Source organism: Acytostelium subglobosum (assembly GCF_000787575.1).
Source record: "Acytostelium subglobosum LB1 DNA, scaffold: scaffold1, whole genome shotgun sequence".
NCBI classification, from domain to species: Eukaryota; Evosea; class Eumycetozoa; order Acytosteliales; family Acytosteliaceae; genus Acytostelium; species Acytostelium subglobosum.
In genome coordinates, this window is record NW_012236531.1 from 1212637 (window position 1) to 1238770 (window position 26134).

The 26134-nt window shown below is 46.5% G+C and overlaps 9 protein-coding genes across 9 annotated transcripts; 3 read left to right on the forward strand and 6 right to left on the reverse strand.

The window, feature by feature from the left end:
• Positions 1 to 470: 470 nt before the first annotated feature.
• Positions 471 to 4446, forward strand: SAMD00019534_004970 (hypothetical protein; the record flags this gene model as incomplete). Its single annotated transcript, XM_012903930.1, has 2 exons — positions 471 to 2127; positions 2219 to 4446. The coding sequence occupies 2 exons, from the start codon at positions 471 to 473 to the stop codon at positions 4444 to 4446; spliced, it is 3885 nt and encodes a 1294-aa protein (XP_012759384.1).
• Positions 4447 to 4969: 523 nt separating this feature from the next.
• SAMD00019534_004980 (hypothetical protein) lies at positions 4970 to 8921 on the forward strand (the record flags this gene model as incomplete). The annotated part of the gene is made up of 2 exons (XM_012903931.1): positions 4970 to 6632; positions 6697 to 8921. 2 exons carry the CDS (start codon positions 4970 to 4972, stop codon positions 8919 to 8921), a joined length of 3888 nt encoding a protein of 1295 aa, XP_012759385.1.
• Positions 8922 to 9013: 92 nt separating this feature from the next.
• On the reverse strand, positions 9014 to 10813 carry SAMD00019534_004990 (hypothetical protein; the record flags this gene model as incomplete). The annotated part of the gene is made up of 5 exons (XM_012903932.1): positions 9014 to 9552; positions 9621 to 9830; positions 10030 to 10215; positions 10287 to 10599; positions 10685 to 10813. 5 exons carry the CDS (start codon positions 10811 to 10813, stop codon positions 9014 to 9016), a joined length of 1377 nt encoding a protein of 458 aa, XP_012759386.1.
• A 496-nt stretch (positions 10814 to 11309) lies between these two features.
• Positions 11310 to 16880, reverse strand: SAMD00019534_005000 (hypothetical protein; the record flags this gene model as incomplete). Its single annotated transcript, XM_012903933.1, has 3 exons — positions 11310 to 13654; positions 13734 to 16662; positions 16737 to 16880. The coding sequence occupies 3 exons, from the start codon at positions 16878 to 16880 to the stop codon at positions 11310 to 11312; spliced, it is 5418 nt and encodes a 1805-aa protein (XP_012759387.1).
• Positions 16881 to 17160: 280 nt separating this feature from the next.
• SAMD00019534_005010 (hypothetical protein) lies at positions 17161 to 18414 on the reverse strand (the record flags this gene model as incomplete). The annotated part of the gene is made up of 1 exon (XM_012903934.1): positions 17161 to 18414. The coding sequence occupies one exon, from the start codon at positions 18412 to 18414 to the stop codon at positions 17161 to 17163; it is 1254 nt and encodes a 417-aa protein (XP_012759388.1).
• Positions 18415 to 18647: 233 nt separating this feature from the next.
• On the reverse strand, positions 18648 to 19925 carry SAMD00019534_005020 (hypothetical protein; the record flags this gene model as incomplete). The annotated part of the gene is made up of 2 exons (XM_012903935.1): positions 18648 to 18907; positions 18968 to 19925. 2 exons carry the CDS (start codon positions 19923 to 19925, stop codon positions 18648 to 18650), a joined length of 1218 nt encoding a protein of 405 aa, XP_012759389.1.
• Positions 19926 to 20355: 430 nt separating this feature from the next.
• Positions 20356 to 20967, forward strand: SAMD00019534_005030 (hypothetical protein; the record flags this gene model as incomplete). The annotated part of the gene is made up of 1 exon (XM_012903936.1): positions 20356 to 20967. The coding sequence occupies one exon, from the start codon at positions 20356 to 20358 to the stop codon at positions 20965 to 20967; it is 612 nt and encodes a 203-aa protein (XP_012759390.1).
• A 137-nt stretch (positions 20968 to 21104) lies between these two features.
• On the reverse strand, positions 21105 to 22526 carry SAMD00019534_005040 (hypothetical protein; the record flags this gene model as incomplete). Its single annotated transcript, XM_012903937.1, has 1 exon — positions 21105 to 22526. The coding sequence occupies one exon, from the start codon at positions 22524 to 22526 to the stop codon at positions 21105 to 21107; it is 1422 nt and encodes a 473-aa protein (XP_012759391.1).
• Positions 22527 to 23707: 1181 nt separating this feature from the next.
• SAMD00019534_005050 (hypothetical protein) lies at positions 23708 to 25536 on the reverse strand (the record flags this gene model as incomplete). The annotated part of the gene is made up of 4 exons (XM_012903938.1): positions 23708 to 24670; positions 24758 to 25061; positions 25156 to 25312; positions 25416 to 25536. 4 exons carry the CDS (start codon positions 25534 to 25536, stop codon positions 23708 to 23710), a joined length of 1545 nt encoding a protein of 514 aa, XP_012759392.1.
• Between the last annotated feature and the right edge of the window lie 598 nt (positions 25537 to 26134).

Below are 26134 nucleotides of genomic sequence, written 5' to 3' on the forward strand. Positions count from 1 at the left end.
TCCACAACACAGAACCGTACTTTTTATTGCCTCTCCACGTCCCATTTCCAAACAACGTTTGATGTGGTCCGAAATGACCCACTTGTTCCATTTTTGGACGATCCGATCAATAAGTTTTGGTCCGATTGACATCTGAATCGTGTGATGGGAGTACCAAAACATTGTTTGGTGATGGCTTTTGAATGAATAGTCGTTTACCTTCGTATGGATTAGACCCTTGATCTTGCGTCCTTCCATTTTATCATTGATCAAAATACTTAGTAAGTACAGCCAAACTGTTTGATTGTTTGATTGATCAATCGTCTTACGTCAGTCAGTGTCCGTCCGAACCATTCTACCCTAAAGATCATAAAAATAAATCGTCATTAACATTAATATTATTAACAAATAACTTACCTACTTATATTTAATATATACAAATAATGAATAATAATTATTATCTTACCTTATTATATTTGTTTGTGTCTGTGATGGCGGTGATGGCAGTCCCACCTCACACTCCATGTGCCTCCTACCAAACATTAGACGTGACATTCTTGAATACCAGTTGTGAGTCAACTATTACATTCGCCGTTGATAACGTCAATGGCTATGATTCAATCGAGTTCAGTCCACAATTGATCACAACATCATTTTTGAACTACTCGAGTTTCATCATCTACTCCACCGTCACACCGGGCATGTACAACTTGACGGCCACCAAGGGCAAGTGCATCATGCACACCATGCTCGAGATTGCCGTGCCCTCCATCGTCATCACCCAGCCAAAGTGCTTTGGCGGCCCACTCAAGATCAACGTCACTGGCTACATTGGAGACGTCGCCTACCATGTGGACAACGCCGACCCCGAGACCCACAATGGATCATTCGTCTTTGAGAACGTATTGTCCAGTGCCATCTACCACTCGCTCAACATCAGGATTCCAAACTCTCCCTTTCCACAATGCTCCGTGCCCTTCAACTACGACCCAACCGCCAGCATTGCCCCCAAGTTAGTCATCACCCCACCCTTGTGCACCCTGGACACTGGAATGATCGCTGTGACCAACTTTGCCGAGTTCACCTCGCTCACACTCAAGATTGGTGATGGTATGAACATTACTGCGACCGCAGCTGGTGTGTTTGAGGACCTTAACTTGCCTAATGGTTCCCCCAACTCATTCGTGATCTATGCCGTGTCTGCCCAGTGCTCGCACACGATTGTCTACCCTGGCATTCTCCTCCCCAGGATGCCATCCTTGCACTTGAGCTCCAGATCCTTGCCCTGCAACAACACTTATGGTCTCCACACGTTCACCAACAATGATGCTGGCCCCTTGCCCTTCACCATGGCCCTCCAAGACAGTCCAATTCTACTCGGTGTTGAGTACGCCATCCCCAGAGGCAGATTGCCCGTCACCTTCTCTGGCTGCCATGACCCAATCTTCTACGACTTTAGAAACTACTTCATGCCAGTGACCCACACCATTGGAGAAAAAGGCCAGTACCCGACTTGTGATGACCACGCAATCGCCACCGTCTCCTACCCCGGCGACTACGCCAACTTGAACGTCTCTCCCAACCCCCTCGACTCGAACCATCAGATCAGTGTATTCAAACAAGAGGAGTACACTGCAACGTCCCAATGCTATGCCCTGACCAGCTACTTTGGCTACCCAACCTATGGCCCCAACTACATAATCAACTCCACCGACTTCACCTGCGTTGGCGTGTACCAAGTCACCGTGTTGAACTACGAGATGTTCGACTCAATCTCCATCAGCAACGTCGTCACCACCATCAATGCTGTCAATGGAGTGATGGATGGACTGTACCAGTCTGCAGGCTGGGTCCTAACCACCGTTGAGAAGGGATGCACCGGTGCCTCCACCCAACAAAACTCAGTCAAACTCCCAAGTGTAGCAATTGATGAATCCTTAGTCACCTATGAGGTTTCCAACGTCACTCAAGCACCTGGCGCCACATGTCTCTCTGACTACTCTGCCACCATCCATCCAGTCTACAAGGGTGTCAAGTCCTTGGTAGGCACTTTCATTCAATTCAACAACTCCAACAAGGGCTTCGTCCATCAGGTTGCCTTTGCAACCCAACATTGCATCCCTCAGCCCTTTACCTACAACACCCCAGGTATGTATCCCACGACCCATGAATCAATCAATCACTTCCACATGATCATACATTAACTCAATCACTCAATCAATCAATCAATCCAACTTAGCCCCTGCAAATAATGCAAAGGCCACTGTTATTGAGCATGCCAAGTGTTTGCAAACATATGGATTGGTCAACATAACCTTTGCTGATATGTTGTACACTTTATCGTTCAATGGCACAGGCGTGCCAGTACTGCCATACGGCACACCATATAAGATGCCCGTCGGTACCACCACCATTCATCTGATCTACGACCAATCATTCGATTGTGAGGAGACCATCTCTGTGACCATCAACCCAATCGACACCACCACCGTCTTCCGCCTCAACATCACTCCACAAGATTCGTCCAACTGCAGTAATCCCTCTGCCAGGATCTCGTTCACCAACCCATGGTCCGAGTTCAACTGGGCCACCATCGAAGGCGAGGGCCCCATTTTCTTTGACAACGCCACTGGTGTGTGCGTGACCGGATCGACCAGGACTACACTCAAGTTTGATCACAAGACCTGTGGCGAGGGCCAGTTTGCCGAGTCCATCGTAGTCCCCACCGACAACCATGTAACAATCTCCTACAAGCCCATCTACAAGTCCAGTTGCGCCAGTCCAATCGACAGCAACACCAACGCTGGCTCATTGTCCATCGTGCACAACAATGGCATGAACATCACAGCCGACAATGTGTATGGTACCACCGATTTTAACCTCATGTACAACAGGGAGACTGGTCTGATGTATGGCTTGCCACCTGGCAACCTCAGCGCCACCGTCCAGATGGGCTACTGCAACTGGAACTTCAACTATGTTCAGAAGTTTGACACCAAGCCAGTCTTCAAGGTCAACATCATCCAGATGCCAACCGCTGGAATGTACAATGGTATTGCCCAGATTGTCATGTTGCGTCAGGATATCTACATCGTGTCCGTCCAGGCTTCCAGCGGCTACTCCACCGCCGACCGCAGCCAGATCATCGGATGGAACTACTCCCCAGAGAGCCCCATCATGACATTCTCCTTGCTCGAGTTTAGAGGATGTCGCTACCAATACAGCGTCAACCTGACCAGCCAAGTCACTATCACTGAGCCAAGGTACACGATCACCCCGCCAACTCAGTGTGGCGACAGAATGTTCAAGGTCCAGTTCGATCAGTTGAGTTTGCAGACCTTTGAGATCTTTGCCGCCGTGACTGTCCCAGATGTCAATGGAGTGGTCTTGGTCGATGTGTCCAACAATGACATGTCGCTCAGGTACCGACCCAGGTCCAACCCATTCTTGCCACCAATCGAGTCCAGTATCCATGAGTTGCAATTCTGGATGTCATCATTTGGCTCGCCCAACGTCCAGTACACCATCACCCCCGAGACATGCTATGGCGCAAGGGATGGAATGGTCACAATCTTCAACACTGACCCATCGCTCATCTATGTGCTGTTCGACACCGAGTCAGACTACCAAGCCGACACTTTGACCGGTGAGAACACAGTCAAATTCAGATTCCTCACCAATGGCCAATACCAAGTGTCCATCTTCAACTCCACCAACTCATACTGTGTGAAAAACTTTGTGGTCCAGATCCTTGCCAACGAGCCATCGCTGGTCATAGCCGCGCCAAACATCTGTGACAAGAACAAAGCCTCTTCATCCATCTCGCTCAGCGTCCTGCCCGCCACCCTCAGCGCCACCTACACAATCAACGGCAACAACGTCTCAGCTGTCACCAACAACGTCGCCCCAGGTACCTACACTGTTGTGGCCACCATCTCATCAGGTGTTTGCTCGCGTATTCTCAACCAAAAGGTGGTGATCAAGCAGAAGTACCTCAACACGGACCAGACCATCTCGTTCCAATGTGGACAGCTCACTTTCTACCTGCCATCACATCCCGAGGGTTATGATCATTTGACCTTGATGAACAGCAAGAACCAGGCTGTCTCTGTTGACATTGCCACCAGTTCCTTCTTCAACTATATTAACCTCGACACTGATTCATACCGTGTGGTGACCACTGATCTTACTGGATGCCAGGTGTCCACCGCTCCAGTCCAAGTGACATCATGCAATCCACCACCAGCCACCACCTCGTCCACGACATCCACCTCAACAACCGGACAATCTACGACCACTTCCACAACCACCTCAGAGTCATCGACCACAACCACCACTGGCACTCCAACCACGACAACTTCGACAACGACTACTGGCACCACCACAGGACTCAACAGCTCATCAAGAATCAATATTCCCGCACTCCTTCTGGTCATTGCGGCCCTGTCATCAATCATCCTATTCTAATTTAATTATTTAATTTCCAATAATAATATTATTTAATTTAATTTATTACAAATATAACTTAACTTTGATTGATATTTTGTGGGACCAGCTGATCAAATCATAAATTATTCCCAGTCCCATCACACGGGTAACCATTCTGGATTCATGATGGACTTTGCCTCCACATCACAAGCATCCAATTTTGGATTGTTTTTTTTCCACACGATCATAGGTTTTTGTCCGATTTTAGTTCGAATCGTGTGTGATTGATAGGACCTACCTCAGATTGGTGATGTCACACTTTGGTCCTTGCACCTCAGATCAAAAGGTAAGTCTTCACATCCCTTCAATCAATCGTCCAAACAGTCTGATCCATATTATTCGTTCAATCAATCAGTCCCAACTCCAAGACATACATGTGATCAACTTGCTAATACTACATTATTCAATCATTCGTAGTTAACAAATAATTTTTATACATTATATATACATAATGAGAACTACAACAATATTAATATTATTATGTATTACACTATCGGTGTCGATGGCAGCACCCATTGAGGACCCATGTGAACAATATGAGACATTGGATATTGCATTCTTGAATTCAAGTTGTGATCCAACAGTTACGTTCAGTGTGAAGAATGATAATGGTTACGACTCAATCACATTCACTCCAGCATTGCCCATATCACATTTTATGAACTACTCCAGTTATTTCATATACTCCACTGTGACGCCAGGTATCTACAACCTCACTGCCATCAGTGGTCTCTGCAACCAGACTCGCACCCTCGAGATTGTGGTGCCATCCATCGTCATCACCCAACCCAAGTGCTTTGGAGGACCGCTCACCATCAATGCCACTGGCTACCGCGGCGAGGTCTCCTTCGCCGTCGATGACATGGACCTCGTCACCAAGAACAACTCATACAACTTTGAATCAGACATGGACCCCAGTAGCATCCACCAACTGGTTGTGAGCGTCCCCAACGTTGGAGCACAGCCATGCAAAGTGTACTTCCCTTACGACACGACCAACTCCTTCGCCCCCAAGCTGGTCATCACTCACCCCACGTGTGGCTTGTCCGATGGCAAGATCGTCGTGACCAACTTTGCCGAGTTCACCTCCATCACACTCCAGTCCAACACAAACGACGACATCTTCCCTGATGCCAACGGAGTGTTTAGCAACCTCAACTCGACCACTGCCCGTGTCGTCAACTTTGGAATCTACGCCGAGTCTGCCAAGTGCTCGCACACCCTCCTGTACCCGGGCGTCCTCATTCCCTTCACGCCCACAATGACTCTGTCCGGCAGGGCTGTCGATGCTTGCAACAAGACCCATGGCATCTACAAATTTACCCTTACCGGCGCAACTAAAGTCTTGCCCGACGGGATGAACATCACAGTTGACGGCACCACAGTCGTTGAGCTGGGCGTTGAGTTTGTCTTCTCAGTTGGTTCCTACCAGGTTCAATTATCTACTTGCGCCGATCCTGTGACCTACGACTTTGCCAACTACTTCCTCCCCGTCACGCACACCATTGGCCCAAATGGTCAACAGCCAACATGCTCCGTAACCACCACCGCCACTGTCGCCTACCCATTCGACTATGCCAACCTCACGGTCAGCCCCACCAACCTTGACTCGAACCACCAGCTCCAGGTCATCCACGATCAGACCTACTTGGCAATGTCCAAATGCTTCCCCCAACAAAGCCGCTTTGCATACCCCAAGGTGCACCCATACTACTACGTCAACTACACTGACACCTCCTGCATTGGCGTGTACCAAGTCACTGTCAGGAACTACGCAGCATTCGATTCGATCTTCATGAGCTACCAAGACATCATCAAGACTGCAGTCAATGGAGTGATCTATGATGTGTTCCTACCATTGACCGGGGACTGGGTGTTGACCACCATCGAGAAGGGCTGCACTGTTCAGCGCAACCTCACCGTCACACAGATCAATAATCCACTCGACAATGGCTACTTCACCTTTGAGATCACCAACGTCACTCAAGATGCCAATGCCGGTTGTCTCTCACCATACTCAGCCACGATCTATCCACACTACAAGGGTATTAGGTCCACACAAGGCACCTACGTCGAGTTCAACAACTCCAACAATGGCTTCGTCCAAACAACCTACTTTGCTTCTGAACATTGTCCACCCACTCCAGTCATTTATCGCGAGCCAGGTATATATCTCACTCACCAATGCCATCACATCTTATCATTTATTAACAACCTCTGGTCAATCAGCCCCACCAACCAATGCCCAGGTCACTGTCCACCAGCATGCTCCATGTCTGCAGACCGTGGGATTGATCAACGTCACCTATACTGAGCCATTGTTGTACTTGTTGTTCAACGGGTCCAATGTTATTATCCGACCCTCTGGACAATTGTACGAGGTCCCAGTTGGTACTACTAATGTCAAAATCGTCTTTAAGGCTCCCAACTTCCAATGTCAACAAATCATTCCAGTTACTCTCCACGCCATCGACACCACCACCATCCTCAGTCTCCAAATCACGCCACAAGACTCTTCCAACTGCAGTGCTCCCAGTGGAAAGGTTATGTTTACCACGGCCTGGTCCAACTTCAACTCGGCCATGCTGCTAGGAGAGGAAGATGTCCCCTTTGACAATGTGACTGGTGTGGCTACAGTTGGAACATATTACACCAGTGCCAAGTTTGATCACAAGACTTGCGGAAAGGGAATAATCAACAATGTGTTCATCCCCACCGACAACAAGGTCACCATCTCATTGACTCCACTGTACAAATCCAGTTGCAAGGACTCCACCTCAGCACCCAACTCAGCCCAGATCTCATTGTTGCACTCCAACGGCAGATACATCTACCCCGACAACATCTATTCTTTCTCGCCCGACTTTGACCTCAGCTACAACTTCTTCACTGGAGTCATCTATGGAATGCCACTTGGCAATCTAACTGCTAGAATAACCCATGATTACTGCCAGTGGGACTACAACTTTGTCCAAAACATCGACACCAAGCCAGTGTTCAAGGTCAACATTGTCAAGATGCCAACTGTTGGAATGCTCAATGGTGTTGCCCAGATTGTCATGCTCAGAGACGACCTCTATGTAGGTACCGTGCAGGCGTCAAGTGGATATGCCACTCCAGACCGTAGTCAGATCATTGGATGGGGCTACAACCATGAGCAGCCACTCATGAACTTCACCCTGTCAGAGGCTCCCATGGGATGTGTGTACAGGTACCAAGTCAACTTGACCAACGAGATCACTACGCCAAGGTACACGGTGATTGAGCCAACCGAGTGTGGTTCCAAGACCTACCAGCTCAAGTTCGATCAGGTCAGCATGCAATTGTTTGAGATTTATGTCTCCGACACTGCTCCAGATATCAATGGTGTTGTCTCGGTCAACGCTTTCAACAATGGAGGCTTGAAATTCAGGAGCATCGTCAACCCAGCTCTTGGCTTCACTTCCGTCCCCATCGTTGGACTGGTATCCTATTTAACATCATTTGGCAACATTGAAGTCAAGTACACCACCACTCCAGAGACGTGTATCAGCTCCAGAGATGGAACTCTCACCATCACCAATGCCAACCCAGAGATCTACACCTATTCCCTCGTTAACACCGACAACAATTACCAGGCCGACACCTTGATCACCGGCAACACAGTTCAGTTCCGTTTCCTTGAGTCTAGCCTCTACATCCTCAATGTCTACTTGTTCTCCAACCCATACTGTGTCAATAGCCAGATGGTCCTCGTCCCACAAACAGAGCCAGAGCTGGTCATTTCCGCACCAAACGTCTGCTCCGACGGCCAGAACTTTACTTCAATCTCCATGAGAATAGAGCCATCCACATTCACCGCCACCTACAAGATCAACGGTGATACAGTTAACCCTACAACCACCCATCTACCACCTGGTACCTATGTTGTCGAGGCCTCCATCTCAGCTGGAGTGTGCTCTCGTTCTATCAACCAAAAGGTGACCATGCAGTATTCTGTCATTAGTGATACTCTGGCTTCATACCAATGTGGTCAGCTGTCCTACAACACTTATGCCGAACGCCAGTCCTACGCCAAGGTGCAATTGATTGACAGCAAGAATAATGTGGTCAAGGTGGACACTGAGATCCAATACCAGATGAACTACTTTAATCTTGACACTGGCTCATACAGAGTTATCACCACCGACATCTCTGGCTGCATGGTAGCCACGAACCCAGTAGCTGTTACCTCATGCACTCCAGTCCCAAACTACCACCACTACCCACCGCCGCCACTACCCTCCACCACTGGACCATCTTCTACTACCACTAGCCAATCGACCACAACCACTGGACCATCTTCAACCACCACTACCGACAGCACCACCACAACTACTACTGGCACTACCAATGGACTAAATGGATCCTCCCAGACTACCGCCCCAACTGTCCTTATCCTCATGATCACATTCATTCTCCTCTCCCTTATTTAAGTTGATTAATAAATGTATTCTTACGACACTCAATCATTGGTTGTCGCTCTATCATTGGTTGGATGTTGGTGTTTATTTTGGTGCCTGCTCGACTACGGAACAAGAAGGTTGTTTGGACCTCCACCATGTTGGACACAGCCACTGGGAGAGAAGTGCTTGGTACCTGTGATGATGGACTTGCAGAGGAAGCAGAGCTCAGCTTTGCATTGATAGCAAATGAGATGGTTGTTGTTGTTGTATCGATACACTTTGGCCTTGCATCGCTTGCACTGTGCGTTACCAGTGACCTCGCCAAACAGATAGTGTTGGTTCTGCGGCAGACGTCTTCGTCGTCGCATCTCATCTATCGCGCCAGGGAACTCGAATAGAATGCAGCTGGTGTCAAAATGTGAATAGCCGTCGATCCTGCGCAGACACACCCAACAGAACATTGTGTTACATGATGTGCAACACACCTTGTTGCAGCCTTCAAACTTGTGGATGACGACTCCACATCCTGGACAAGGCTTGTAATCGCTTCCAAAGCGAACACGTGGCTCCACGCTGTTGGGATCATAATTGCATGGTGTTCCAGGATGCCATTTCTTTGAGCAGAGCATACACATCGCGTAATAACATGCTTCACAGAATGCTAAAGGAGTGAGAGTAAGTAAATGAATGATTGATTGATTGGATTCATTCCAAGACGATGATACTTACTTGACCTTGAATGTTGTTCGACCTTTGCCCACCCACGACATCGTTGGCACTCGAGGAAACCAGTGGTCTTCTTGATGGCGGCACAGTATTTGTTGAACTGGTCTGGTGAGACGTTCTTCTGAACCAGGTTCTGATCGATCAGTTGACCACACTTGGGTGTCGAGCATCGAATGAGGTTGACGTCGCCACTCTCAATGTTGAGCATGATAACTTGTTTGGTGCATGTGTTGCACATGAAGTGACCACAGGGACAACAGGGAGCATTGAGTGCCGATCTCATCACAGAAGCACACGGGACATGTATGTGTCTCGCTGTTGAATATCTTCTTTGACTCGTGTGAGTTGTTGGCCAGGAGTAGAGGCAGACTTGACATTAGACTTGTCCAATCCTCGTGACACTCCCAGATACAGTGTTCAGCCAGCGGAGAGTCCAAGTCCACTGGAGTGGACGTCAGTACCAACTCAGACTCGGTTGACAAGTGAGCAAATATATTGTTCTTTAACCAATCGATCAATGTAAACATGATGAGTTCGCCTTGACTCCACATTGAGTTCATTTGAGTGATGATCCTATCCATCTGCTCAAGTGACAGCCCTGAGATCCGACACGCATGTGTGAGTATGGTGCACCAACTCGTACTCTATGTATCAACTACCTATACTTACAACAACATGAAATGGACAACTTGGGCGGCAGGACTGGGTAACCGATTGGGAGATCGAATCCCAAGGTGACGGCTGGCAGACATACTACAGGATAGGATCGCTCGCTGGGTGCGGGTGCTACAGGGGCAGGGGCAGGGGCAGGTGCGACGGGTGCAGGGTCAGGTGCGACGGCGACCGCGCCAGCAGCAGCGGTAGTAGTAGTGGTTGTTGTTTGTTGCTCATTGTCAACGACATGGTCATTGTCAATGTTGTTGTTTGGCGTAGTAGTCGTCCTCAGTACAAAGTTATCAGGTACAATTACATTGACCTTAATCTATTCAATCATGAATGAATGCATGTTAGTTGACTATTTCCAGTCGCGCTCCAATCATAATGATCACCAACCAACTAACACCAACCTTGTAGAAGCTTGACTCTTCGTCAGCGATGAAGTTGTCAAAGAATATTGACTTTAGTATCTCAATCTCTTGAGAACGTTCATCAGAGTTGATTAGACTTTCTATGGGATCATCTGAACTGCGTATCATTGTGTTTACTTAATTGATCGAAATGTTTAAATGGTTAACGATCAAGTGTACATATTCGTGGAGTTATAATAACTAACTTCTATTATAATCAATATTTGTTTGATTGGTTTGTTTGTTGTTTATGTTGGAAGTTGCATCTGAAACATGGAAGTGAATCGATTCGAATGTGTCCTCTTGGCGTGATGTTTTCTAGAAGATTGTGCTTTTGGAGTTTGTTTGAGAAAACACCTGGAAACTGAGAACTGTCATTTCGCCAACTTGAAACATTGGTGTCAGCAACCCTTCTCAATGATTACCCAACCAAATGTCCTTATTCTGTTTATTTACATGTACATATATCCATTCATTGATCGATGATAGATAGATGGATTGATTGTTTGATTGATTGATTGATAGATCGGAGTGAGTCATTGTCAACAGTCACCTGTTAGACAACACGCACACATGGATGGATGAAGTTGGGTAAGTTGGACGATGGGCGACGACGGAGGACGGACTATGACGGTACACTATTGGTAATGATAATCGGCTTATCATCCTTATAGGAGTAGACGACAAAGAATGGTATCATCTTCCATTTGGACACGTGTACCTTCAGTTGGACAAGTTTGTCACGAGATGCTTTGGGATACTTGGATGCGGGCACATCACTGTCGATGAACTCTTTGACTGTGGCGATGGGCAGGTCGACGGCGACCACCTTGATAGACGATCCCTTGGCCAGGAAGAAGCCCTTGAACATCTTGCTGATGCACTCCTTGACCGTGCCCTCGATCTTCTTTAGTTTGTTCTTGATGTCTTCGCCACCCTGTATAGTCACATTGATGTTGAGCAGCTCGGTCTGTGTGTCGACGGCAATGTCGGTGGCTCCGCCACTGGTGCTGATGCCCGACGACTGACCGGCCGGCGCTCCACTCTCCATGATGCGATACTTCTTGGCCTTGAGGATGAAGTCGACGAGGTCCTTGCGAGAGATGATCGACTCGGTCTTGGTCTCAATGTGGCGGATCTTGATTGAGCCAGTCTGGTATGCGCGCTCCTTCAGTATGATGACCCATGTGATGCCATTCTCTTTGCAGTGATGGTAGATCTCTTCGGCAGTGGAGTAGTCGGTCTGCGAGTAGTCAGCCTTGATGTTCATGGACCATAGCTGCGTGGCCACTTGTAGCTTCTCTGTCAACATGTTGGAGCCGAGCGAGCTGATGAACACCTCTGTGTCAAACAGGGAGTGCATGCCCTTGGTGCGCACTAGACGCTGCTCGTACGAGATGACAGAGTTGACAATCTTCTCGGACGCGATCGTCAGGCCAATGCCACATATGTTGCTCATTGTCGCAGGCGGAAGGAACGAGTGGATCAGCTTGTCGTAGCGCCCACCCGCCATCACTATCTCTTGCTTCTGTGGCTTGGGCTCGTTCGACGCTACGTTGCTACGATCGCTAACAACTTGGAACACAATGCCATTGTAGTATTGATAGTTGTGTACCAGACTGAGGTCCAGGTAGAACTTGTGAATGATGTTGATGGCCTGGAGGTTGCGCGCCAACATGCGCAAGTCGGTCAGTCCGACCAGTGCCTCCTTCTTGCCCACGAGTAAACTTTCGAGCTGGCCGATGCACGTCATCATCTCGCCAGTCTGCTTGAGGTAGACGGACAGACGATTGACGCATTGTTGGGTCAGGCCAATGTCGCGCAGCGATGCAACCACCTGTGTCCACGTGTACTTCCAGTGCAGGGTCGCAATGGCCATGTATACCTGCTCGTGATGTCGTCGCTCGACGCCACACACCTCCAGCACGCCATCCAGTGTGCTATAATGATTGATCTTGATGATGTAGCTGGCGCCAAGCTCACGCGAGAACTCCTCCATGATGTCGACTGCCGTGCGCAGTATCTCTGCATCGCTCACGTGTCGCGTCTTGGGCGAGCCGACAATGTCAAAGTCGCACTCATACAGCTCCTTTGGACTGAAGCCTGGTGATGCCTCACGGAACACCTTGGCGATTGAGTAACGCTTTGAAAGGGAAATGCCATGCAGGGCGACGTGCCGCGCCCATGGCACGGTGAGGTCGTAGGGCATGTAGATCACAGTGCCTCCCTCGTCCATGAACTTTGCTGACACCAGGTTGTTGCCCGCTGATCCATCGCGTGGGAAGAGAAGCGGCGTGTCAATTCGCACGGCACAGCGATTCTTGAAGATCTTGGTGAGTCGCGCAAAGGTCTGCTCGCGCGCCAGCAAGTGCACCTGTGAGAGTGTGGCGTTGGCCGTGTAGAGGTAGCGCGAGATGATGTGCTCGTCTGTGGACATGCCAAACAGTTTCTCCATCAGGTAGTTGAATAGGGAGAGTGATGGGTTGGCGATAGCCTTGATAGCCTCCTTGAGGATGTCATCTTCCATTCTCGACGGCAGCAGCTCCGACTCGAGCAACTCCTTTGTCGTGGGCCTGTTGTTGGGATTGTGTGACACCATGCGACGAATCAGCTGTGATTGATCGGGCTTGAGAGCTTCGAAGCCAGGTGGGAACTTGATTTCATTGCGCAGTTCGTGAAGTATCTTTGATCGCTCCATCTGTGTTTGGAACGAATGACACATCTCAAACAGGATGATGCCTAGCGAGTAGATGTCCACCTTGACCCCATACTGTTTGGTATTCTTCAATATCTCTGGACAGCAATAGAATGGTGTTCCAACTCCTCCAGTCATATTATCCTCATTGTCCACTGTTATCTCTGCGAAGATGTTGTTGTCATTGTCATTGTTGTTGTTATTATTATTGTTGTTATTGTTGATGTCTATGCCCGTTCCAACAGGGTTCTTTGTCGTTCCACTGGTTGCCAGTCCTACATTGTTTGATTGAGTGAATGAGTAAGTGATGGTCCCATCCCCGCGATCATGATGCTCCTGAACATGGTACTTTACCAAAGTCACCAATCTTGACGTTCTCATCATTGTCAATGAAGATGTTGGCTGGCTTGAGATCACGATGAATGATGCCTTGTGAGTGGATGTGATCTAGACCTTCGACCATCTGTCTAAAGATTCGCCATATCTCATCCTCACTCATTCCACCAATGTTGTCAATCAATGTCTTCAAGGTCTTCTTGGAGCAATAGTCCATCTGTATATACAGTGTATGCGTGTTCTTCTCTTTCTTTGGCGTTCGTAGCAGACTGTTGGATGGACGTGAGAGTATTTTGGACTGGTGTGATGAGAAGTTGTAGTTGGAGGTCGATGCATCTGATGACATGTCGTCATCTCCGTCGTCATCGTCATTGTCGTCGTCATCGTCGTCGCCAAACGATGGATCATCGCTTGCCACATAGCTCATGTCTGTGTTGGCCGTGAATGTTGTGTCGTGTGATATCAGTGACCTGCTATGGCTCTGCATCATCCAATCCTCGCTGGCATCTGTCTCCAGATCACCGCTGAGGTCCTCCATCGACGCATCAATGTCCGATGGGAACGACTCTGATCGCTCGATCCACGCCTGGTAGTAACGCACCACATATTGATGATGAAGACGCGACAGGGTAGTGACCTCGCGCAACAGCTTGTTTGTGAGGGGCTCTGCATGGCTGTCCGATGATACATTCTCTGTCTTGATCTTCTTCACTGCATAATATCGCCCGTCCAACTTATTGCGCGACTTGACCACGATGCCAAAGCCACCCTTGCCAATCATCTCGATCTCTTCAAAGTCCGTCCTGTAACGCGAATGATAACGAAAGTCGGCCATGGGCGAGCTAGTTGCGGGGGGCTGCAGACTCGCGGTTGACGGGGAGAGCGGCGTAATCGGTTCCTTCTTGAGGATGGTCGGTGATGGTGGGTAGATGATGGTGTTGGTCGTGGGTGGCGGTGACTGGCTGCTGGCCAACACCACACCGCCCGCCGCTGTGTAAGAAGCCTGTGGCGAGGAGGGCGTCGAGTCGCTCAGGTTGGATGTTGTGCTCGTGTTGAGCGCGTCGCTATTTGTCGATGTTGTTAACGCGGTGTTGTTGTTCGATGAAGAGCTTGTCGTCAGTGTCTGTATCGAAGCGGTTGTGTTGCGTAGCGTCGTCGTGACCAGATGTGCCAGACTCAATATATTGTTGCTGCTGCTACTGGTAGTACCACTGCTGCTATTGTTGTTGTTGCCGCCACTGCTGTTGGTCTCCTTGGTCTTGAGCTGTGGTGTTGATGTAGACAGCGAGTGATGCGATGAGATGAAACGATGCTTGAGGATGTGGCCAGCCTCCAGACGCGCCTTCTCATCGCTGTTGAATATAATGTACAGAAAGTCCTTGGCCAGTGGGGACACGCACTCTGGTAGTGGCGTGCTCTCGAACAACTTAAGGTACTCGTTGGCCTGAGCGCCGCCACTGCCACCACCACTGCCGCTGCCGCTGCCCATGCTCGAGCCGCTACCTACGCTGCCTGAGCTGCTACTCAGCGGGTTGACCGTTCGATGCACGCCAGTGAGCATTTCCAACACGACCAGTCCGAGGTTGTATAGGTCATCTCGCCGTAGCTGTGAGTTGGGCGAGTTGAGCAGCTTCTGAGAGATCCAAAAGTTGATGTTCTTGGCCGAGTGCCGATCGTGTGAGTCGATGATACGCGTGGTCTTGCCGCCATAGTTTGTGAGCAATAGACGGTTCTTGTCGTCGACGAATATGTTCTTGGTCTGGACGTCGCGATGTGGGATGTGCTGTGAATGCAGGTAGACCAGCGCCAGCAACAATTGGTGCGTGTACTTGCGCACGGTGGCCTCGTCAATCTTGCCCAGTTTATCGATGCGTCGGCGCAATGTCTCGCTCTTTACATATTCCTGGAAGATGTACAATGTGTTGTTCTCGATGGCAGTGCCAATGTATCGCACGACGTATGGATTGATGAGGAACTTCATGCATTCGACCTCCTTCTGAATCGAGTATAGTTTGGCCAAGTTCTCGCGCACGTCATTCGTCGAGTTCTCATTGTCCACAGTGACGACACGACACACCATCGCCTGTGAAGTGTCCAGGTTGGTGCACTCATGGATCGATGGGCCGAGCCGCGCGCCCAGCTTCCAACGTATCTTTGTGTAGTGATTGGCAGCGGTTTGATCGCTGCCCTCGCTGTCGTCCAAATCTATACTGGGGCTGCGCCACAGTTGCTGCTGTTGCTGGTGATGATTGTGATGATGATGATGATGATGATGTGGATGATGATCTTCAAAGATGTTGTCATTGCTCTCCAAACCACTTGACGTGCTGCCAAAGAATGTGTCGAATGTGTCGTATGAACCCTGCGATGAGAGCAAGAGCTTCTTGCCCTCGTTGTCGTAGCGCATGTGAAGGGGCGGCATGCCCATGTGTTGTGACGAGTCGAGGCCGTATGGCGGCGAGCTCGGCGCCATGTCGTCGGTAGTGTTGAGCGCCGTGTCATCCGATCGCTCAATGAGATTGCCATCGTCGTCGTACTCGCGCTCAGTGGCATCCTCGTCATCGCTCTCGCCCATCATTGTGACACTCGACTTTACGCCAATGCTGTTGCTGAGCTTCTGTCGCTGGATCATCTCCTCGTGCAGACTGACCGTCTCCTTGTTGTAGAGCAACAAGAACTCCTGGATTGCCTGACACAGCTCAAAGATGACGATCTGTCCAATGGTCATCTTCTGCCCCAGCAGTATATACAACTCCTCGATCTGCTCGTCAGATAGTCCGCGCACCTTCTCCAACTCAATATTTGGCAATGAGTCTGGATAGTTTGGTGTATAAGTCACTGACAATCGCACCGAGCAATAGTTCTGATACTGATTAGTTGGATGAGGTATCAATGTGATCTTGAATCTTTTGCATACTGCATCAGGTGTCAACATCTCAAAGTCGTCCTATTCAAATGTTCGACCATTCATTGTTAGTTGATCAGTTTGATCAGTTTGAATGAGTGAGTGAGTAGTCATACTCTATATATTGATTGAAGACACATCATCTCATCGTTCTGAGCCTCTTCGTTCTTTGGGTTCAGTGTCATTAGGATGGTCGACTTTATCTTTGAAGCTGCTGACGAAGACGATGACGTCGATGAGCTATTTGATATTGTTGCCATATTATCGTGTGGCTATCACTAAGTATATATATATACTACTTCTCAATCACTTATATCAATCCTATCTATCTATATAAATCTATGTATCTAAGTATATGTATCTATTTGATCAAGTTGATTGAATGAATGAAAGAATGAATGATGTTGAAGAGGATGACATCATTGCGCGAGGAACTTTCAAAACAACTCTTTTTTCAAAAGAATGTCTAAAAATGGAAATTTGTCCTTTGATCACGTGATTGATTACACTTTATGGTTTATTGATTGAATGATTAATTACTTACTGTGTCTTCTTGGTGATCTTTGTTACCTTGGACACACTTGGTACGGCCTTGCCAGACGAAGTGGCTGCTCTGCCACCTCGGCCAAACAATACTTTGTACACGACGAATGACAGGACCAATGATATTACGATCATGTCAATATGTTGCAACACCATGCATAGTGGCGTGATGCATGTGTGCACCTCTTCAATGTCCACCTCGGGCAAATAGTACGTGCCAGTCAGGTTGCCAGGCAGTGGCTTGGGAATGACATGTGACCTGGGCTTGTAGCCCTGCTGCTTAAAGACTCGCACGGCAACGTCGGGACGATCGGTGATGATGCCCTCGATGCCCAAGCCCAGGATGCGCTCCACGTTGTGATCCTCGTTGATCACCCAGTAATGAATGTGTTTGCCAAAGAAGTGCGCCGTGTCTATGATCTTGCGCTTGTCCAATGAGATGGGGCCACTGATGGGCGGGATCTGGAATGTCTCAAAGTTGTCCATTGGGAACCAGGTGTAGTAGATCTTGGCCAGATAGAACTGTGACAGCAGCACGAAGCGTGTGACGTCCTTCTCGCAGGCCGACGTGGTCAGCGGCAGGTCAGTCAGACCCTTCTCCTGCTGGTACTGTGCAGCCAGCTGACGGATGCGCAGGGTTGGCGCGCAGTAGCGGCAGCCAACGACAACGGTGCGGTGCTGGCGACCAGTCTGTTCGAACGCACGACGCATCTCTGTCCACAACAAGTCGGCGACACGCTCATCGTCCTCCTTAATCTCGATGTTTATTGAGGTCGTGACGGGCAGCTCGTCAAACAGCTGACGGGCCAGCGGGATCCGCAGTCCCTTGCCGCGATAGGGTGTCGTGGTGCCATTGTCGGGCGAGAACATGGCGCCAGCGTCGATGGCCAACACCTGCGCGAGGGTGCGCTCCTCGATCGTGCCTTCGAGGCCAGTCGTGCGCTTGAGCAGCTTGTCGTGGTAGACGACGAGGCCGTCGTCCGAGGTGGCACGCACATCGCACTCAATAACATCGGCGCCAATGTCGAGCGCAGTGTTGAATGCCAACATCGTGTTCTCTGGCAATAAGTAACGCGAGCCGCGATGTGCCAGTATCAGTGTCTTGTTGATCGATGCGCCATCCGTGTGGAATGTACGGAATATCGGCTCAAAGTATCTCGTTGTCGTCTGATTGATGTTATATTGATATATAGACAATGCTACCACCACCAGCAATACATAAACAAGTAACTTTAATGTGCTGCCGTACATTCTTGCTAACCTGTTTATTTACTCCCTTATTTGATTTGATCGCTTATATGTGTATATACGAATATATGAATGAGTGAATGAATGAATGAGTACTGAGCCCAAAGTGTTGTTGAACTTAACATTGTTTGAACACCCCCATAATCTCAATTTGCCTCATTTTATTTGCTAAATCTGGAACAATCAAGGTTATAAATATGTCAATACCCAATATTGATCGTCCTACGTGAATATGGTTATTGCTGTGGCAACAGTCCTTTGAGTATTAGGAACCAGTCAAGTGAAGGAGTGATTGTTGTGTTATCGTCTGTGAATTTGGATATGATGTGTCCAGCATAGATGTCAGAGTCGTATTGATGTTCTGGGTCAATTATTTTAACTGGACATGTTGAGAAACCTCGTGGTATGTTCTCAATGTCGATCGCTGGCCATTCGGTTTTGACTTTGTTACACTCCTCATCATAGAACCACTTGTTATCACCAAGCCATTTACCATCTGATTGAAATGAAATGAATGTTGTGATCCAGCCAGAGAGGAATGAAGGGCCTGACTCACCCTCTGCATAGTGAACAATCTTGTTCCACCATTTGATATCGGGCTTGCCTTCCACCGACATGATCATGTTGTCCAACACTGGCAACAACATTGCAAGCCACTTGGACAAGTACTTGGGCTTGGTGTCAAACTCTGCGAATCGTTCAGCGCGCTGTCTAACCTGTTTCCAATCGTCAACAGTGCCCAACATAGTCACCTTTGGAAGGCCACATTCCAGCTCGCATTCAAAGTTGAAGTACTTCTTCATTGTTGACATCAATGTGCAGGCGCCAACCACACGATCAGTGTCTGTGGTAGTGGTGAAACCTGGCATGACCCAGTCGCGCAATGAAGCATCCTTGATATTGAGTGCAATCTGGTCAGCGAGCAGTGTCGACATTTGTTCATAAGGCGCGGTGTACAGACAGCCATCCAATTCTACAACCAAAGTGCGCTTGTCATCGAATGCCACAAACTTTGACCTTAGAGCATCCGAGTGAGCATTGACGTAAAAGGAGAACTGTGTCATCAATGCCAACCAGATGTCATCGGGTCTGATCACCAAGTGCATGTGTTTACTATACGCCTGGTACGCTGAAAGTACAAATGAGTTGGTGCCAATATATGATGTTGATGGTGAGTCATGTTCAATACTTGACTTTAGCAACTTGAAAGTAGTATGATTCTTCTTCTGCTTCTTCTTCTTTGACTTCTTTGTCATGTTCTCCGTCACTGACTGAGTCGTTGTAGTTGTATCTATGTAGCTCAAGTCAACACCTTGGCCAACTACACTCTCATAATCAAAGGATGTTACATCATTAGGTGTGGGCGTGACTTTGGAATCTACAACGAACGTTACAGAGGCAACTGATTGCTTGCTGTCCACAACCAAGTCTGATGTTGTTGTTGTGCTTGTTGTACTTGTACTTGTAGTTGTACTTGTGGTAGTTGTACTCTCTGTTGTCTTCCTTTTACTCATCTTTATCTCTTTGATCAATTGAATGAATTACAATGAATTATGATTGTTTAAGACATCACTTTTCCTGTCCAAGACCCCGACCATATCGGACCTTTTACCGAAATGAGGGCTTGTCCCGAACTTCATCTATATATTCTGATTCTTCTCATAAGTATACTCATTCCATCAGATACTTAAGTTTAATATATTAATAGAAATTTTTTTTATTTATTTAGATTGAATTCATGTGATATTTCGTTTGTATCTCTTTTGAATTTTCATCGAAATTTCATTTAGATTTCACAATTTAAAAATTTTTTCTGGTGATTAGTTGACCTCCAGGAAACTATATAAAGTCCTCCAGGGAGAGTTTATTATATTATATTATCAATCAAATAATTATTCAATCGATAAGATACTATTTATATTATACTTATAATTACAATCAACCATGCTATCATTTTATTCACCAATATTCTCAGACTCATTCACCAACAACAATGTCTGCCCTACATCATCATTTGGATCATTCAGACAATTATCTAAACAATTTGATCAGTTGACCAAAGCATCTTCAATATGGTCACCAAAGGTTGATGTCAATCTCGATCAATCATCTTTGACAATCACTGCAGAGTTACCAGGTCTAAAGAAGGATGACATCAATATTGATATCAAGAACAATGTGCTCACACTAACCGGTACCAAATCAGAGAAGAAGATTAAAGATAAAGTCGTCTCTCAATCAGTCAAAGACACACCAATCAATGAGTCTATTCAATCAAACGAGGACAAGCCATCATTGGAAGAAGCAGAGTTCACTGATATCCAAGAGACTCAAGAAAAGGTGACTCAGACACCAGTTGAAACAAAGACTACTGCTCCAGAGACCAAGTCATCTTCATCCAAACATTCAGAGATTTTCTATGGAAGATTTGAGCGATCATTCAAACTTCCAAGAGATGTTGACATCCAGTCTGGCGAGGCTCATCATGAAGATGGTGTTCTGACAATCAAGTTCATCAGGAAGCAGCCACAATCACTCAAGGTTCAAATCCAGTAAGATATATTCTCTACCTCTTGATGTAAATAAATAAGATAATATATTTCAATGATTGATTGATAGTTCCAGTTGACTGAGCGAAGGATTATTTGATTGAAAGATTGATTTATTATTTATTAATCATCAAATCAATGTGGCTATTGCTGTGGCGACAGTCCTTTGAGTATAAGGAACCAGTCAAGTGAAGGAGTGATTGTTGTGTTATCGTCTGTGAATTTGGATATGATGTGTCCAGCATAGATGTCAGAGTCGTATTGATGTTCTGGGTCAATTATTTTAACTGGACATGTTGAGAAACCTCTTGGTATGTTGTCAATGTCGATCGCTGGCCATTCAGTTTTGACTTTAATACACTCATCATCTTCATCATCGTAGTACGACTTGTTATCACCAAGCCATTTACCATCTGATTGAAATGAAATGAATGTTGTGATCCAGCCAGAGAGGAATGAAGTTCCCGAGCCACCATCTGCATAGTGAACAATCTTGTTCCACCATTTGATATCGGGATTTCCCTCCACCGACATGATCATGTTGTCCAACACTGGCAGCAGCATCTCAAGCCACTTGGCCATGTATTTGCGCTTGGTGTCAAACTCTGCGAATCGTTCAGCACGTTGTCTAACCTGTCTCCAATCATCAACAGTGCCCAACATAGTCACCTTTGGAAGGCCACATTCCAGCTCGCATTCAAAGTTGAAGTACTTCTTCATTGTTGACATCAATGTGCAGGCGCCAACAACACGATCAGTGTCCGTGGTAGTGGTGAAACCTGGCACGACCCAGTCGCGCAACGAAGCATCCTTGATATTGAGTGCAATCTGGTCAACAAACAGTGTCGACATTTGTTCATAGGGCGCAGTGTACAGACTTCCAGGCAACCTAACAACCAATGTGCGCTTGTCATCGAATGCCACGAACTTTGACCTGAGTTCCTCCGACCGGCGATCGACGTAGAAGGAGAACTGTGTCATCAATGCCAACCAGATGTCATCGGGTCTGATCATCAAGTGCATGTGATTACTATAAGCCTGATAAGCTGCCAATACAAATGAGTTGGTGCCAATATATGATGTTGATGGTGAGTCATGTTCAATACTCGACTTGAGCAACTTGACACAATCATCCGACAAAGTCTTTGTTGTCGCAGGTGGACTGTAATATTGAAAGGAATCAAGGTACGGGTACGAAGTATCCGTGTCAAACTCCAGCAAGTCATCATCGTTAACAAGATGGACACCATCATTCTTGGAACTACTCTCCTCATTCTTCCTCTGCTTCTTCTTTGACTCGGTCTCTGTCGCTGTTGCTGTTGTTGTAGTCGTAGTTGAAGTTGTAGTTGTGTTGCTCAAGTCAACATCCTGGCCGACTACACTAGCATAATCAAAGGATGTTACATTATTATATGTGGGCTTGACTTTGGAATCAACAACAAATGTGATTGATGGAACTGATGGCTTGTGGCTGTCCACAACCAAATCCTCCGGTGTCGTTGTATTTATAGTTGTAGTTGTACTTGTTGTAGTAGTACTATCCTCTGTAGTCTTTCTTTTATTCATCCCTATATCTCTATATGATTGAACGATTTAATGGATGAATTAATCATTGGATTTTGGGACTTCAAATAATCATTCATTTTGGACGGATCTAACCAACAGGAGGGCACTTTGTTTGATGAACTTCATCAACCTGATCATAATTCAAATTTTTCTTATGTGATAACATATACATCATAGAGTAATTATTATTATTCCAAGGAATACCATATATATACAAGTATATTCAAATGTTATTTCGTTAATATATCTTTTGAATTATCATCGAAATTTCATTTAGATTTCACATTTTTAAATATGTCCTTTCCTTGACGGCAGTCCTGGAAACTATTTAAAGTCTTCCAAAAGTTGAGTTTGTAATATATCATTAACAATCAATCAATAACAATACTACACTAAATAGAGATTATATATATTTCCTATAATTACCAACTATTATAAAAACAATGCTATCATTCTAACGAAGACAAACCATCATTGGAAGAAGCAGAGTTCACTGATATCCAAGAGACTCACGAGAAGTCAGCTCCAGAGACCACTCAGACTCAAGTTGATTCAAAGAAGACTGCTCCAGAGACCAAGTCCTCATCTTCCAAACATTCAGAGATATTCTATGGTAGATATGAGCGATCATTCAAACTTCCAAGAGATGTTGACGTCCAGTCTGGTGAGGCTCATCATGAAGATGGTGTGCTCACAATCAAGTTCATCAGGAAGCAGCCACAATCACTCAAGGTTCAAATCCAATAAGACATAATATTATTCACTACCTCTAGATGTAAATAAATAAGATAGTTCACATATAATATTTGTTATTTGGAAGAGTTGTTTAGCATTGTACTGTTTATTGTTGTTGTTGTTGTTGTTGGGTCTCCCTCTCAATCCCTTTGTATTGTGTAAGGAAGGAGGATGGATGTATATATAAATACGTGTGAGTGGATGATATTGATAAGACTGAATGTTTGGTTGATTGATGGACGATGAAATATTATTTGATTGATGAATGATTGAATTGGCTGGGAATATGTGCATGTGTCACTGCTTGGATGAAACACACTGCAGTAGCTACTTGAATGAATGAATGAATGATTGATATGATTGATATGATTGGATTGGATTGATTGATTATCGATTGATTGATTTGATTGATTGTTTGATTGAATATCAATAAACAAACAAACAAATTATATGTAGCCAGATGTGTTTGACTTGTGGATGAGTGAAAGGAATCTGGAACCCAAGCATGGCGTGATGATGCCCAGCGCTTGAGCCTCACCCAGGATCAGATCCTTAACACTGAGGTACTTGCTGTTGTTGACCTGGAACTTGCCGCCGGGACGATGGATCCTCTGATGTGAAATGACGCCGTTCTTGGACACCTTGGAGATGGTGTACGATCCAGACTCGCTCGTCGAGAAACGTACCAAAAAGGTGCCCTCGGGCTTCTTGTGCAGCCTGTTCTCACTCTCTGCCGTCGAGATGTCGCCGTGGAACCAGGCGCACTCCATCAGCTGTCTAATCTTGTCTAGGATCTGGCTGCCGTCCTCCTTGAGACAGCCGAACCATGCCAGCACCTTGCCAAACTGCTCCATGCTGACGACCTCCTCCTCCTGGCCACCGACGCGCGTGGGCATGGCGATGATCGCCTTGAGACACTTGAAGTTCAGCTCGATCGTTGAGCCGTTGAGGTTGGGCGAGTTGAGCAGCAGGTCGTACATGGGCTGAGTCTGCGCGCTGGTCAGACCGATAAAGTTGGCGAATACATTGAGGAAGTCCTTCCAGGTGGCGTAGTCGGCGTGTCTAAAGTGGTTCTTCCACATGATGGCGCCATACTCGTCGGGGATGGCCAGGTCGATGACGATACCCTCCAACGTCGACGTGATTACGTTGAAGTCGGGGCGATTCTCTGGCGACGCGTCCCAACACTTCTGAATGAGCTGTCGCAGTGCGGGTGGGCAGTCCGCGGGGACTGGTGGGCGGACCACCTTCTCGCAGATCGCTGCGACGAATTTATAGAAGTTGTCAAACTCTGGGAATAGTTCCTGTCTTGTGTAGATCTGCCAGAGCACCAAGCCAAAGCTGTAAACATCGGCCTTCTCATTGAAGAGCTTGCCCTGTAGCACCTCTGGTGCCATCCAAAGTGGTGTCTATTTGATTGATTGATTGATATATGGGTCGGGTTGGGGTCAGGTGATTGATCAATCACAGCACATGATGACTCTGAGAGTACTTACACCCTTGGCTCCATCTTGACCGTCCTTTAGGTTCTCGCCTCTCTGCTTGATTTGTGACAGACCAAAGTCGCAGACCTTTACGTTCAAGTTGGCATCGACCAACAGGTTGCTTGTCTTTAGGTCTCTGTGAATGAATACAGGGTTGGAGCTGTGTAGCCATAGAATGCCCAGTGCGGCATCCTTTGCCATTCTCATACGTGTGATCAAAGGCAACTTGATATTTGGATCCATGAGCAATGTTTCCAGATTACCCTTCATCAACTCTGTGCATATCATCAACTTTCCTTGCAAAGATGTGCAAGCACTGTGTATGTTGTTCGAGATTGAATGATTGATTGAAAGAATGAATGATTAGTACCTCTTGGTGATGAATGTTGATGATGATGCTGTTAACATACCCCAAGAAGAGTACTATGTTTGGATGGAAGATGGTGCTCATGATAGCCACCTCCTTTCTAAAGTCCTTCAAAGTCTTCTCATCGACTTGCTTCAACATGACCTTGACGGCTACATCCTTCTGACGACATCTACCCTTGTAAACAGTTCCAAAACTTCCTGTTGATTCGCAACGAATGTGGATGAACATGCATGGTCAGTGACTGATCATTCAATGATCTCAAACCAATCTAGACCAATCAATCTTGTTTGACAAACATACCATCACCTAGTATTGACTCTGTTTGAATCTCCTCTGGACCAATCTCAGGTGGACCACTAATCTCTGGTTGATAGTTAGAGTAGTCGTCCTTTCTCTTCTTCTGTACCTGTTGTGTCGACATATTATTATTGTTGTTATATCTCGATTAAATATAAATGTTTATATAGATGTATATGTTATGAAAATATAAAGATATATAATAGTATTATAATACACAATCACAACAAAACACAACTACTAACAAAGTCTTGTGTAACAAATCTCAAAGTAGTAGAAGGGAATGTATGAATGAATGTATGAATGACACAACAGTTGTGTTTGTGTGTGTGTTGTTCAGGTGTATGAGGAGAAAGTGAGTGAATGTTGGTCATGTGGATGCGGGTTTTGCTTGTTCTCTCAAAATCAAATCAAAATTGAAAAATATGTTTTTTCTTCTGTTTGTTCTTAGTCTTGAACAAAGAGGATACTATTATTACTCAGTTATTAGAGTTGACTTCATAATATATATATAAATAAGAATTAGTCTAGATAATGTTTAATAATATAAATAAGTAATTCTCCGAGGAATGGTCCATTCCTGTGAACCCATACTAATGACGACCGAACTAAAGAAGATATTATGTTTTTTTTATGTTTGACGATTTTTTTTTAAACTCTAAAGCTCCGATTCCAACTTGGGTCCGAAACCATTTGAACAGCTTCACACACACACAACACAC